We start from the raw sequence: 14,496 nt of genomic DNA, 5'->3' as shown, positions 1-14,496 counted from the left end.
GAGCTGTAATCAACATTGTGGTACATGACTCTTTTTGAATTATGGTATTCTCAGGGTATATGCCCAATAGTGGAATTGCTGGATCATATGGTAGTTCTATTTTTAGTTTTTGAAGGAACCTCCATACTGTTCCCGATAGTAGCTGTATCAATTTACATCCCCACCAACAGTGCAAGAGGGTTCCTTTTTCTTCACACCCTCTCCAGCATTTATTGTTTCTAGATTTTTTGATGATGGCCATTCTGACCAGTGTGAGGTGATACCTCATTGTAGTTTTGCTTTGCATTTCTCTAGTGATTAGTGATGTTGAGCATTCTTTCATGTGTTTGTTGGCAATCTGTATATCTTCTTTGGAGAAATGTCTATCTAGGTCTTCTGCCCATTTTTGGATTGGGTTGTTCGTTTTTTTTGATATTGAGCTGCCTGAGCTGCTTGTATATTTTGGAGATTAATCCTTTATCAGTTGCTTTGTTTGCAAATATTTTCTCCCATTCTGAGGGTTGTCTTTTGGTCTTGTTTATGGTTTCCTTTGCTGTGCAAAAGCTTTTAAGTTTCATTAGGTCCCGTTTGTTTATTTTTGTTTTTATTTCCATTTCTCTAGGAGGTGGGTCAAAAAGGATCTTGCTGTGATTTATGTCATAGAGTGTTCTGCCTATGTTTTCCTCTAAGAGTTTGATAGTGTCTGGCCTTACATTTAGGTCTTTAATCCATTTTCGGTTTATTTTTGTGTATGGTGTTAGGGAGTGGTCTAATTTCATTCCTTTACATGTAGCTGTCCAATTTTCCCAGCACCACTTATTGAAGAGGCTGTCTTTTCTCCATTGTATCTTCTTGCCTCCTTAATCAAAAATAAGGTGACCATATGTGCGTGGGTTTATCTCTGTGCTTTCTATCCTGTTCCATTGATCTATATTTCTGTTTTTGTGCCAGTACCATACTGTCTTGATGACTGTAGCTTTGTAGTATAGTCTGAAGTCCAGACGCCTGATTCCTCCAGCTCCGTTTTTCTTTCTCAAGATTGCTTTGACTATTCGGGGTCTTTTGTGTTTCCATACAAATCGTGAAATTTTTTGTTCTAGTTCTGTGAAAAATGCCATTGGTAGTTTGATAGGGATTGAATTGAATCTATAGATTGCTCTGGGTAGTACAGTCATTTTCACAATGTTGATTCTTCCAATCAAAGAACATGGTATATCTCTCCATCTGTTTGTATCATCTTTAGTTTCTTTCATCAGTGTCTTATAGTTTTTTGCATACAGGTCTTTTGTCTCCTTAGGAAGGTTTGTTCCTAGGTATTTTATTCTTTTTGTTGCAATGGTAAACGGGAGTGTTTTCTTAATTTCACTTTCAGATTTTTCGTCATTAGTGTATAGAAATGCAAGAGATTTCTGTGCATTAATTTTGTATCCTGCTACTTTACCAAATTCATTGATTAGCTCTAGTAGTTTTCTGGCAGCATCTTTAGGATTCTCTATGTATAGTATCATGTCATCTGCAAACAGTGACAGCTTTACTTCTTCTTTTCCAATTTGGATTCCACTTATTTCTTCTTCTTCTCTGATTGCTGTGGCTAAAGCTTCCAAAACTATGTTGAATAATAGTGGTGAGAGTGGGCAACCTTGTCTTGTTCCTGATCTTAGAGGAAATGGTTTCAGTTTTTCACCATTGAGAGCGATGTTGGCTGTGGGTTTGTCATATATGGCCTTTATTATGTTGAGGTAAGTTCCCTCTATGCTTACTTTTTGGAGGGTTTTTATCATAAATGGATGTTAAATTTTGTCAAAAACTTTTTCCGCCTCTATTGAGATGATCATATCGTTTTTCTCCTTCAGTTTGTGAATATGGTGTATCACATTGGTTGATTTGCGTATATTGAAGAATCCTTGCATTCCTGGGATAAACCCCACTTGATCATGGTGTATCATCCTTTTAAAGCACTGTTGGATTCTGTTTGCTAGTATTTTGTTGAGGATTTTTGCATCTATGTTCATCAGTGATATTGGCCCGTAGTTCTCTTCTTTGTGACATCTTTGTCTGGTTTTGGTATCAGGGTGATGGCGGCCTCGTAGAATGAGTTTGGGAGTGTTCTTCCCTCTGCTATATTTTGGAAGAGTTTGAGGATAGATGTTAACGCTTCTCTAAATGTTTGACAGAATTCTCCTGTGAAGCCATCTGGTCCTGGGCTTTCGTTTGTTGGAAGATTTTTAATCACAGTTTCAATTTCAGTGCTTTTGATTGGTCTGTTTATATTTTCTATTTCTTCCTGCTTCAGTCTCAGAAGATTGTGCTTTTCTAAGAACTTGTCCATTTCTTCCAGGTTGTCCATTTTATTGGCATATAGTTGCTTGTAGTACTCTCTCATGATCCTTTGTATTTCTGCAGTGTCAGTTGTTCTCCTTTTTCATTTCTAATTCTATTGATTTGAGTCTTCTCCTTTTTTTTCTTGATGAGTCTGGCTAATGGTTTATCAATTTTATTTATCTCCTCGGAAACCAGCTTTTAGTTTTATTGATCTGTGCTATCATTCCCTTCATTTCTTTTTCATTTATTTCTTATCTGATCTTTATGATTTCTTTCCTTCTGCTAACTTTGGGGGTTTTTTGTTCTTTCTCTAATTGCTTTAGGTGTAAGGTTAAGTTGTTTATTTGAGATGTTTCTTGTTTCTTGAGGTAGGAATGTATTGCTATAAACTTCCCTCTTAGAACTGCTTTTGCTGAATCCCATAGGTTTTGGGTCATCGTGTTTTCATTGTCATTTGTTTCTAGGTATTTTTTGATTTCCTCTTTGATTTCTTCAGTGATCTCTTGGTTATTAAGTAATGTATGGTTTAGCATCCATATGTTTGTATTTTTTACAGATTTTTTCCTGTAATTGATATCTAGTCTCATAGCATTGCTGTCGGAAAATATACTTGATACAGTTTCAATTTTCTTAAATTTACCAAGGCTTGATTTGTGACCCAAGGTAGGATCTATCCTGGAGAATGTTCCATGAGCCCTTGAGAAGAAAGTGTATTCTGTTGGTTTTGGATGGAATGCCTTATAAATATCAATTAAGTCCATCTTGTTTAATGTATCATTTAAAGCTTGTGTTGCTTTATTTATTTTCATTTTGGATGATCTGTCCATTGGTAAAAGTGGGGTGTTAAAGTCACCTACTATTATTGTGTTACTGTCAATTTCACCTTTTATGGCTGCTCTCATTTGCCTTATGTATTGAGGTGCTCCTATGTTGGGCTCATAAATATTTACAATTGTTATATCTTCTTCTTGGATTGATCCCTTCATCATTATGTAGTGTCCTTCTTTGTGTCTTGTAACTTTATTTTAAGGTCTATTTTGTCTGATATGAGAATTGCTACTCCAGCTTTCTTTTGATTTCCATTTGCATGGAATATCTCTTTCCATCCCCTCACTTTCAGTCTGTATGTGTCCCTAGGTCTGAAGTGTGTCTCTTGTACACAGCATATATACAGGTCTTGTTTTTGTATCCATTCAGCCAGTCTATGTCTTTTGGTTGAAGCGTTTAATCCATTTACATTTAAGATAATTATCGACATGTATGTTCCTATTACCATTTTCTTAATTGTTGTGAGTTTGTTATTGTAGCTCTTTTCCTTCTCTTGTGTTTCTTGCCTAGAGAAGTTCCTTTAGCATTTCATGTAAAGCTACTTTGGGGGTGCTGAATTCTCTTAGCTTTTGCTTGTCTGTAAAGGTTTTAATTTCTCCATCAAACTGAATGAGATCCTTGCTGGGTAGAGCAATCTTGGTTGTAAGTTTTTAACTTTCATCACTTTAAATATGTCTTGCCTCTCCCTTCTGGCTTGCAGAGTTTCTGCTGAAAGATCAGCTGTTAACTTTATGGGTTTTCCCTTGTATGTTATTTGTTGCTTTTCCCTTACTACTTTTAATATTTTTTCTTTGTATTTTATTTTTAATAGTTTGATTAATATGTGTCTTGGTGTGTTTCTCCTTGGATTTATTCTGTATGGGACTTTCTGTGCTTCCTGGACTTGCTTGACTATTTCCTTTCCCATATTAGGGAAGTTTTCAACTATAATCTCTTCAAATATTTTCTCAGTCCCTTTCTTTTTCTCTTCTTCTTCTGTGACCCCTATCATTCGAATGTTGGTGTGTTTAATGTTGTCCCAGAAGTCTCTGAGACTGTCCTCAATTCTTTTCATTCTTTTTTCTTTATTCTGCTCTGCAGTAGTTATTTCCACTATTTTATCTTCCAGGTCACTTATCCGTTCTTCTGCCTTAGTTATTCTGCTATTGATTCCTTCTAGAGCATTTTTAATTTCATTTATTGTGTTGTTCATCATTGTTTGTTTGCTCTTTAGTTCTTCTAGGTCCTTGCTAAACATTTCTTATATTTTCTCCATTCTATTTCCAGGATTTTGGATCATCTTTACTATCATTTCTCTGAATTCTTTTTCTGGTAGACTGCCTAGTTCCTCTTCTTTGTTTGGTCTGATGGGTTTTAACCTTGTTCCTTCATCTGCTGTGTGTTTCTCTGTCTTCTCATTTTGCTTAACTTACTGTGTTTGGGGTCTCCTTTTCACAGGCTGCAAGTTTGTAGTTCCCGCTGTTTTTGGTGTCTGCCTGCAGTGGCTAAGGTTGGTTCAGTGAGTTGTGTAGGCTTCCTGGTGCAGGGGACTAGTGCCTGTTTTCTGATGGATGAGGCTGCATCTTGTCTTTCTGGTGGGCAAGACCTCATCCAGTGGTGTGTTTTGGGGTGTCTGTGACCTTATTATGATTTTAGGCAGCCTCTCTGCTAATGGGTGGGGTTGTGTTCCTGTCTTGCTGGTTGTTTGGCATAGCGTGTCCAGCACTGTAGCTTACTGGTTTTTGAGTGGAGCTGGGTCTTAGCGTTGAGATGGAGATCTCTGGGAGAGCTTTCGCCATTTGATATTATGTGGAGCCAGGAGGTCTCTGGTGGACCAAGGTCCTGAACTCAGCTCTCCCATGTCAGAGGCACAGACCTGACACCCGGCTGGAGCACCAAGACCCTGTCAGCCACACGGCTCAGAATAAAAGGAGAAAAAAAGAAAGAAAGAAAGGAAAAATAAAGTAAAAAGAAATAAAGTTATTAAAATAAAAAAATTATTAAAAATTAAAAATTTAAATAGTAATAAAAAGAAAGAAAGAAAGTAGAGAGCAACCCAACCAGAAAACAAATCCACCAATGATAACAAGCACTAAAAACTATACTAAAAATAAATAAATAAATAATGGACACACAGAACCCTAGGACAAATGGTAAAGTAAAACTATACAGACAAAATCACGCGAAGAAGCATACACATACACACTCACAAACAGAGAAAAAAGAAAAATATATATATATCTATATATAAAAAAAAAAGGAAGGGAGCAACCAAATCAATAAACAAATCTACCAATGATAATAAACTCTAAATACTAAACTAATATAAACATAGAACCAGATCCAGTCAGTCGCATCCAGCAAACCCCAAGTCTACACTTGCTCCCAAAGTCCACCACCTCAATTTTGGGATGATTTCGTTGTCTATTCAGGTATTCCACAGAGTCAGGGTACTTCAAGTTGATTGTGGAGATTTAATCCACTGCTCCTGAGGCTGCTGGGAGAAATTTCCCTTTCTCTTCTTTGTTCACACAGCTCCTGGGGTTCAGCTTTGGATTAGTCCTGCCTCTGTGTGTAGGTCGCCTGAGGGCATCTTTTCCTTTTGGGAAGTCTGAGGTCTTCTGCCAGCATTCAGTAGGTGTTCTGTAGGAGTTGTTCCATATGTAGATGTATTTCTGATGTATTTGTGCGGAGGAAGGTGATCTCTACATCTTACTCCTCTGCCATCCTGAAGGTCTCCACCATAAACTTTTCTATAGGACATAATATTTGAATCAAACAAAACTATGCCTAAAAAAGATGAAAGAAATATATCAAAATGTCACACTTGAGAGAAAGATTTGTTGTTCTAGTTTTCCCTCTACTGTCTAAATTTTCTTTAATGAATACACCATATTTATAATGAAACCAAAAACCTAATGTTTTTTCTTTTGATGACATGCTTCTATTTTAGCCTGCAACCAAATCAGTCAAATCAATTGCCCTTTTCTTCAAAACAAACAAACAGATAATCGACTAATAAAATCCATTTGCCAGCACTGGTGATGCCGTTGATAAATAAATGAAACCTTTTATAAATGGAAATACTTAAAAATAGCTGAATATAATTAGGAACATTAAAAATATCAAGAAATAACTTCCATTTCTGGTTGTGATGTACAGGGTCACAGCAAGCCAGTCTTCCTTCTGAAACCACTAGACAAATTTGGCTAAATTATAAAACTCCTATTTTGAAGGAATCAGATAACTGTGGGAGAAAAATAAAAAGATGACAGCATCAACATGAAAGCTCATTAAGTCAGAGAGAGATGGTCCACATGATCATTCACACATGGGTGACATCACCTTTCAGTGGTACAAACAATGCTGACCAATGCGAAACTGCATAAAATCATACCCATGCATGTTTATTGATTCAAGGAATAGGTGAAGGTGCCCAATTCTTCTCCATGGGTTTGGGCATTTGCATTCTCACAGTGTATAAAATGTGTTTTTGTAAGAGATTGCTTGAGGAAGTGTCTTAGACTGTTTTACAAACTACATCCATGCTGTACAAATTTTCATTCCTTTTTCTTGAATGTAACTGAGTATTCCTCCATATGTTTAAAGGATGATTTTCCTCCCTTTCCTGTGAACTGTTCCTTAATCTGTTTGTCTCATTTTTCTAATTTTATTTTAGATTTTTCCTTCATAGTTAAAAAACATCTTATTCATAATGTAAAATAACAGGTTAGCTGAGATAAGACGTATTTTTTCCAATTTCATCAATGCTAGTTTAACTTTACCTTTTGTGCATGTTCATTTCCACTAAGTAGAATTACCTATTTTTATGTAGTTAATTTTAAAAATTTTTGTATCCTCAATTCTAATTTTGAGCCAAAGTTAATCTTTCCTTGCTTCAAAATTATACAAACTAATTTAGAATGCTTTCATTATTTCACTTTGAATACAATATTTAAACCTATGCATCATTTGAAATTTTCCTGTTTTAGTGTGAAATGAAATATTAATAGAAATATATAATTTTTACTCAAAGGGTACTGTGCAATGCCAATAACAATAATTTAAAGTCTATATTTTGCAAACTTGTTATGCTATCTTGGTATTGGATCATACATTTGAGTCTTCTTTTCTGAATTTTCTATCCTATGGTATCAGAATATCTCTCTATTCATGCATAATACTACACTGTGCTAATTATGAGGCTTTAGAACTCCTTTCCAGCATAGCTACATTTTGAATGTGCATCTGCAGTAGCTCAGGCCTGGCGGGCTTCTCTCATGACCCACTCCTCACTCACCTTCCATGATCTCTGTCATGTGTCCCCTGATACTTTGTAATTACTTTGAGTCACTCTCTCTTATCACACTACCATAGGAGTTCCTTCTCTTGGAAATATTTTTTCTTTGTAATCATAAACCCTTAGAAGTCACTATTTACAAAATAACAGGAAGCAAATCCTATTTTTGACAGAAGGAACTGGATCCAAGCCAACATTCTTAAACTAAATGCTGGAAATAATTGTCTTTCCCAGAATTGAAGCCCAGAAGACACAGACTATGTTGCTGGCACCTTTCCCATTATCTCATTTGGGAAATTCAAGTATTTTATTTTGTTCTACATGAAGTTTGATATTATTTTCTCTTAACACTGCATACACACTAGAAATGAAATTGAGAAAAGGTAATAAAATGCTGCATTAAAAAGAAAACTCTTTCTCCTATTAATATTAACAGGGGTTCTAAAATTAATTTTTTAATCTAGGTATAATAATCTAACAGCTATCTCTCAGGTTTACCTGGTGCTCATATAGGAATCAATAACATAAGATTTAGAGATTAAAATTGTACTTATTATCAGGGCATTTACAACTATTACATGCGCAGAACACTGAATGCTGATTAAGAAATCTATTTTAGAGGCGAATATAAGAAAAACATGCTCAGGAAATTGTGATGCAAGCTCAGTTTAATTGATTAGAGGCTCACTATGGAGTGTTCATAATAGAACATGGATTGGGTGTGTGTCAGTTTTGGATGATCTCCAGTTATGTTGCTCAGCGTCCTATTCAAGTCTAAGAAATAAAAATGTGCTGTGCACTCTATCCATGGAGAGGCTGAAGTGAAAGTATTATAGGTAGAGTGAGAGCTAGCTGGGAAAAATAAAATAAAACAAACCATAGAGTGCTAAATGATGCTTTTAATTGGAAATGTAATGTCATCTGGTCGAAGAGATCTCATGGGGTAGAGAAACTATTAAGGAGCCCTTCATTTCTGGAAAGAACAGAATATTTTAAAGGTAAGTTGAATGTCTTTGATTAAATAAGTGATTTCAGCTAAAGTATTATAAATATTTAAACCCTCTTCAGTGAGAAAATAATCAGCATGAACTCAAATAAGTATGGTAAATATGAACTATTTTATACTCATAAACTTCAGTTCATTAATTTTTATTAAAATTAATATTTAATATATAATAGCAAATGTGTCATGTTAAAGCATCTCCATATATTTCTGATTCAATTAAATATAATTTATTTTTAAATAAAATATTAAATTATTTTGAAATACAAAAACTTGAATCTGATGTATTTTGTGTAAGTATAATAAATAATAATGGAGATAAGCTTGGTTTTGAGCCAAGATATTATAAAAAGCATTTTTAAATTAATTATAGCCCTGATGATATTTTAAAAAATAGATTTAATATAAAATGATCTAGTTAATACAATTCCAACTTTTGGGGAATTCAAGGAACATTTATTTTAAAGGTAAAAATAAATGTTTTTAAATTTAAAATGTATGAAATAATGAAATAATTTTCAGTTCAATAGTGATTTCTAAATTAATTACAGAGTTTAATTTGCTAATTTATACTAAATATACAGACGTAGCTGAAATACATAGAGATGTTGATATGACCAACATCAAACTGATTTGGAATATTGTCATATATCCCCTTAATCATTTGGATTTTTCCAGGGAATGGAGACTTGAGTTTAAAAATAGCAATATTAGAACATTAAGATTTATTTTCTTTAATTAATAAGTACTTAAACATTTATAAGAAAGATGTATAATATAGACAATTTAGTGAGAGCACAGAGTAAATATTTGCTTTTTCTACTTTGTCCGCTACTGAGAATAACATACACAAATCTTACGTGTTTCATGGTATACGTTGATAATTTAAGTATCAAAAAGTTGGACTTATACAATTAGAAATTATAATTTATTTAGCACTGTAAGCGAGTATACTCATGTAATAAGAACAAAATTATTTAAATTAAATGTAGCCATTCTTAAAAGTGATACATAAAGATTGGATTTTTTTATTCTCTCACGTATTAATTCTTTTCTCCCTTTTAAGAGTGATGATTTCATTTAAACACCATCTACTGCTTTAGTTCATCGAAGCATCAAATACTAAGTACCATATTAAGTGTACCGTAATTTTCTTGGGTCTATATTGATCCCAAATAGGAAAATAGTCACTGCCCTTACCCCTCAAATAACTTAGTGCCAGTTAAAAAAAAAAAGTGAACAAAATGAATTGGCCAAATTGCAACACTAAAGCCTTAATGGTGATGCATACTATAGGTATTAGATTTCAGAGTAAAGATAATATTACAAAAAAATTTTTGTCAAAAAATTCATGGAGAATTTGCAACTTGAGAGTTGAATTGTTTGGGAATTTCATAACACTTGATGATTGCATTAAATCACACTCCATTCCCTAGTAATCACATGATACAAAGAAAAGCTAATTACAGAGTATTGTTTCAAGTTGTGTAGAACTCTGATTAAAATTCAGAAGAATAAAACTTAGTTTTTCATTGTAATAATAATAACTAGCACTTACATAGACCTTTATAAGTGCCAGAGCTTCTACAAGCTGTTTCACATACATTAAATGATTTAGTTCACAGAACAACCCGGGTGTTGGAACAACAGCTGGCTCACTTTTAGCTGCGAGGACTGTGGTCCTGAGAGATTGTGTACCTTGCAGGAACTCACACAACTAGCAGATGATAATTCAAGTCAGTCCATCCAGGGGAGACTGTGCTCCTTACTCATGATTCTCTACCTATGCTAAATTTGGTGGACAATGTACATTCCCACCAGGATGCAGAGATAAAGACAGGCTGGGGCAAGCGGTGAGACAAGAGATGCCCAGGGTGAAATATGGAAGGGAAGACCCACATGAAAACCCGTGCAAGTGCAGGATCAGCCCTGAGTAGGACTGAGAGCCTCTGAAATTTTCCTAAGAGCTTCACTCTCCTAACTCTAGACCTGGCCCTGATGAAAGGGAAGAATGGAAAATAATGACTACCAACATGTGACCCAATAATCCTATTAAATACAGTTTTGCTAGGTTATGTGCTATAAACCTGGAGAGTACAAAGAATGTAATATAATCGTAGTTATAATTATATAACCTAACTAATAAATAATCAGTTTAAATTTGATAGGTCATACTTTTATCAATATTATCTCATTCAATGCTCACAAATGAGCAAGGAACTCTAATTGCTTAATATCACATGAATAAACTATCAAGGAAATAGAATTTGAACCTAAGGGGAAAAAAAGCCCTGGCTTCCAATCACAAAACCATGTGCAATTGGTCAAATTATCCACCTTCAGTGAGTCTCAATATCCTTATCTCTAAAGACGAGTGAGGTTAGAAATGGTTAATAAAGAATCTTTTTTTGAGGATCAACAAATGTAGTGGTGGTGCACACAGCACACAGGGTAATACGAAATAGCCAGCATCTTTTGTCCCTCTGTCCACACACACACAAAGGTAATGAACACCTTCCACACTGTCCCTATTTCCTCAGGTTTAAACACTTTTAGTGTTTCTATCTGTGTCTATGTTCTCATGTTAATTTTTCTGAATAAAACCCTCTTATGCTTTCCACTTATTACCCTATCAAAAGATATTTAATTCTCAAGAGGACAATAATCATGCTACCAATATTTTAACTGTCTAATAGTATGAACTGAAAAATAGGAACACGTATGCTCAAGATCAAGTGATGAGAGGGGAATGAAGGATTCGGATAGGTAGTTGAAAACGTGTGAGAAAAGACACTATGATATAGAGATACTGAGTGGGAAATGTATAGGGAAGTATGATAGGATTGTCTAGAAGTGAAATTAATTAAATGTATGATCATGAGGCAAAGCTCTGGGTCTTCTTCACATTTGTCAATGATGTTCTAGTGACTGTGCTGAGTAGGGAAAAAATTGTTTATCCTGGGCTGTATTCAGAAAGTATATGGAATGGCTCTAAAGGAAATTTCAGTGGAGCTTTTACAGTGATAACCTATGGGGTCTAAACTGGAAAGTGGGAAATACGTATACAGTAACATTCTTAAATCAGAAACAATTGCAGTGATCATGAAAGCCAGTCTAGTCATCCCGAGACAAACTGAAGAACAAGAAATGTCGGGGAAGGAAAAGTGAAAGCACAGGCTAAATTTCCTCTTTCTACAGATAAAGCACCAAAAAAAGAAAAAGAAAAAAGAAAACAACAGCAACAACAACAAAAACACCAGAAGAAAATCTAACTAGATTGATGGAATTTCTTCTCTTGGACTTTGCTGATGTTCCCCATCTCCAGTGGTTTCCATTTGGATTGTCCTTAGTCACAGGTATCATTATGTTGATGGGCAATAGCACCATAATTCTAATAACAAAAGTGGGTCTTGACCCCCAGATCCCCATGTATTCTTTCCTTGGCAATTTTTCCCTCTTGGAAATCGCTATGGATTCGTTACCTTTCTCACAATGCTCATGAATCCTGGGAGTCAAAGCAAACATTTTTTTTTTTTTTTTTTAGTTTAGTCATGTAAACCTTTGAACCCTAGTTTCTTCATCTATAATATAGCATGAGGACATCAACACAATTCAAGAATATGTTATTGCAAGCAGTTTACTAACACAAGTATAGCTTGGTTAGAATGATTTTTGTTTTCCTTTTTCCCAGATATTATTTAAAGCTATAATATGCTAATCACCTTTCTTTTTAAATTCCAATAGTTTCCAAGTATATCTCAATACAGGAGAAAGTTGAGTCTCTGTATGTCTCATTAATTACAGACTAAAATGTACTTGCTTACATGCCCTCTAGCTAAAATATATATTCTCTGCTTTTGATATTTTTGACAACTGTCTATTAACCATATTTTAAATAATTTATAGTTTTCAATTTTGATTTTCATGTGTTTTAATTTAGATATATTATTAAAATAATAATTTTTAAGTGCAAATGACTGATGGCACATAGCAAGACATTTGAGAATAGATTTACTTGGCAGAGTTTCAGAAATCATATCATCAATGTGTTTCCTTCAAGTTTGTCATTATTAATTAAACAACCAATAGGTCAAAAAACATTGTCAAACCTAAGTTTCAAGTTTGCATAAGATAAATAAAAGTTCTTACTTTATAATACCTGATGGCCATTATGTTTATTTTGATAGATAAATGCAATCAGAATGGTCTCAAATAAAGTGTATGCACAAATAGTTAAGAATTAGAACTGCATGATATGGAAGGGAAGGCATGCCTTATTCTTGGGAAAGGTCTAATGGAAGAGTTGAGAAATTTCTGAAAAATACATTACAAACTTTGGCAGTGCCTTACCACTGAGAAAGTGGGATGCAAATGTTTCTGCCTCAGAATTCTGTTTGTTAATATGAGGAGTAAAATGGATTGATTTTGTTCTGCACACAAGCAGATCAAAAATGAAAATGCATAATTCTCAAACACATCACTTTCATTTAAAGTTAAACCTAGAATTAGATATTATGTTTTTATATTTAGAATTTAGCGTACATATTCTCCATTAGACTTCAGTTGTGTTGAGTCCAGTATATAAAATGCTAAACATTAATAGAGAATAGAAATCTTATGTACTAATTCCCCCAAATCCCTTTAACTAATAGAATTACAAAACAAGCCCCAAAACAGAAATGTCTAATTGTACTATTTTCACAGATGGAACCCCAAAAAGACCTAGTGGATGTGAATTTCACTTCAGTGATGGAATTTGTTCTTTTGGGATTTTCTGATATTCCCAATCTCCAGATGTTTCTTTTTGTGATGTTTCTGTTTATCTATGTGGTAACTCTGATGGGAAATGGCATCATCATCCTCATAACCAGGACTGACCAGACTCTCCAGACTCCCATGTATTTTTTCCTCAGTAATTTTTCCTTCTTGGAAATCTGTTATGTGTCTGTCACTCTTCCTAGAATGCTCATAAACCTTTGGACTCAGAAAAGGCACATTTCTTTGTCTGCTTGTGCAACACAAATGAGTTGTGCCCTTATGTGTGGAAACATAGAGTGCCTGCTTCTTACAGTGATGGCCTATGACCGCTACATGGCCATTTGTAGCCCTCTGCACTATCCTCTAGTCATGAACCACAAGGTATGTGTCCAGCTGGTGGCTGCCTGCTGGATCACTGGAGTTCCAGTTGAGATAGGGCAAACATGCCAGATTTTCTCTCTGCCCTTTTGTAGATCCAACCAAATCAATCACTACTTCTGTGACATCCCCCCAATACTAAAGCTGGCCTGTGGGGACACTTTTCTGAATGAGATGATGGTCTTCACAGTTGCTGTGCTGTTTGTCATGATCCCTTTTCTGTTGATTCTTGGCTCCTACATTAAAATCACCTCCACCATCCTGAAGTTGCCACTGGCAACAGGAAGAGCAAAGGCCTTCTCCACCTGCTCCTCTCATGTCATGGTTGTGACTTTATTTTTTGGATCTGGAATCATTACATATTTACGACCTAAATCCAAAAATTCCTCCAGAACAGACAAGTTTTTCTCTCTTTTCTATACCATTGTCACCCCGATGTTTAACCCCCTGATATACACTCTGAGGAATAAGGATGTCCTGATGGCATTGAGAAAATTGTTACCTTAATGTAAAGCATTAGCTGCTTGATTTGAACTCATTTTCTGTTTTCCTGTTTAATTCTGCCATTGTATAATCAGATATGAATGTTTAGTTTGTTTTTTCTACATTACTATAGATTTATTATATTTATTCATACCTGAGCTTATTGTTTTATGCTGGATTTTCTGATATCAGGAAATCCACAGGGTGTCTTGCTGATAAGAAACTATGTATTTAGCCAATCTCATATTCAGTTCACAAATTTACTGGAGATTTGAGACTTTTTATGGGAAAATACATTATCACTTACCTAGTAATTGATATAATATACCTTTTCTCCTCAACCCATAATGAATATTTTTTTTACTTTCCTCTTTAGATAACTGTCATTCACTTTTTTTTTCTTTTCATAATGTATTTAGATAATAAAGATGGTAAGCCTTTGGAGACCTTTTGTTAAATATCTATG

The 14,496-nt window shown here is 34.6% G+C and overlaps 1 protein-coding gene across 1 annotated transcript; it reads left to right on the top strand.

The window, feature by feature from the left end:
• The first annotated feature begins 13,115 nt into the window (after window positions 1-13,115).
• LOC133099587 (olfactory receptor 10AG1) lies at window positions 13,116-14,054 on the top strand. The gene has a single exon (XM_061203333.1). It carries the CDS (start codon window positions 13,116-13,118, stop codon window positions 14,052-14,054), a length of 939 nt encoding a protein of 312 aa, XP_061059316.1.
• Window positions 14,055-14,496: the final 442 nt, after the last annotated feature.

This window comes from Eubalaena glacialis, chromosome 10, assembly GCF_028564815.1.
Source record: "Eubalaena glacialis isolate mEubGla1 chromosome 10, mEubGla1.1.hap2.+ XY, whole genome shotgun sequence".
NCBI classification, from domain to species: Eukaryota; Metazoa; Chordata; class Mammalia; order Artiodactyla; family Balaenidae; genus Eubalaena; species Eubalaena glacialis.
Note: the sequence above shows the minus strand (reverse complement) of the source record. Positions and strands in the feature narration are given on the sequence as shown.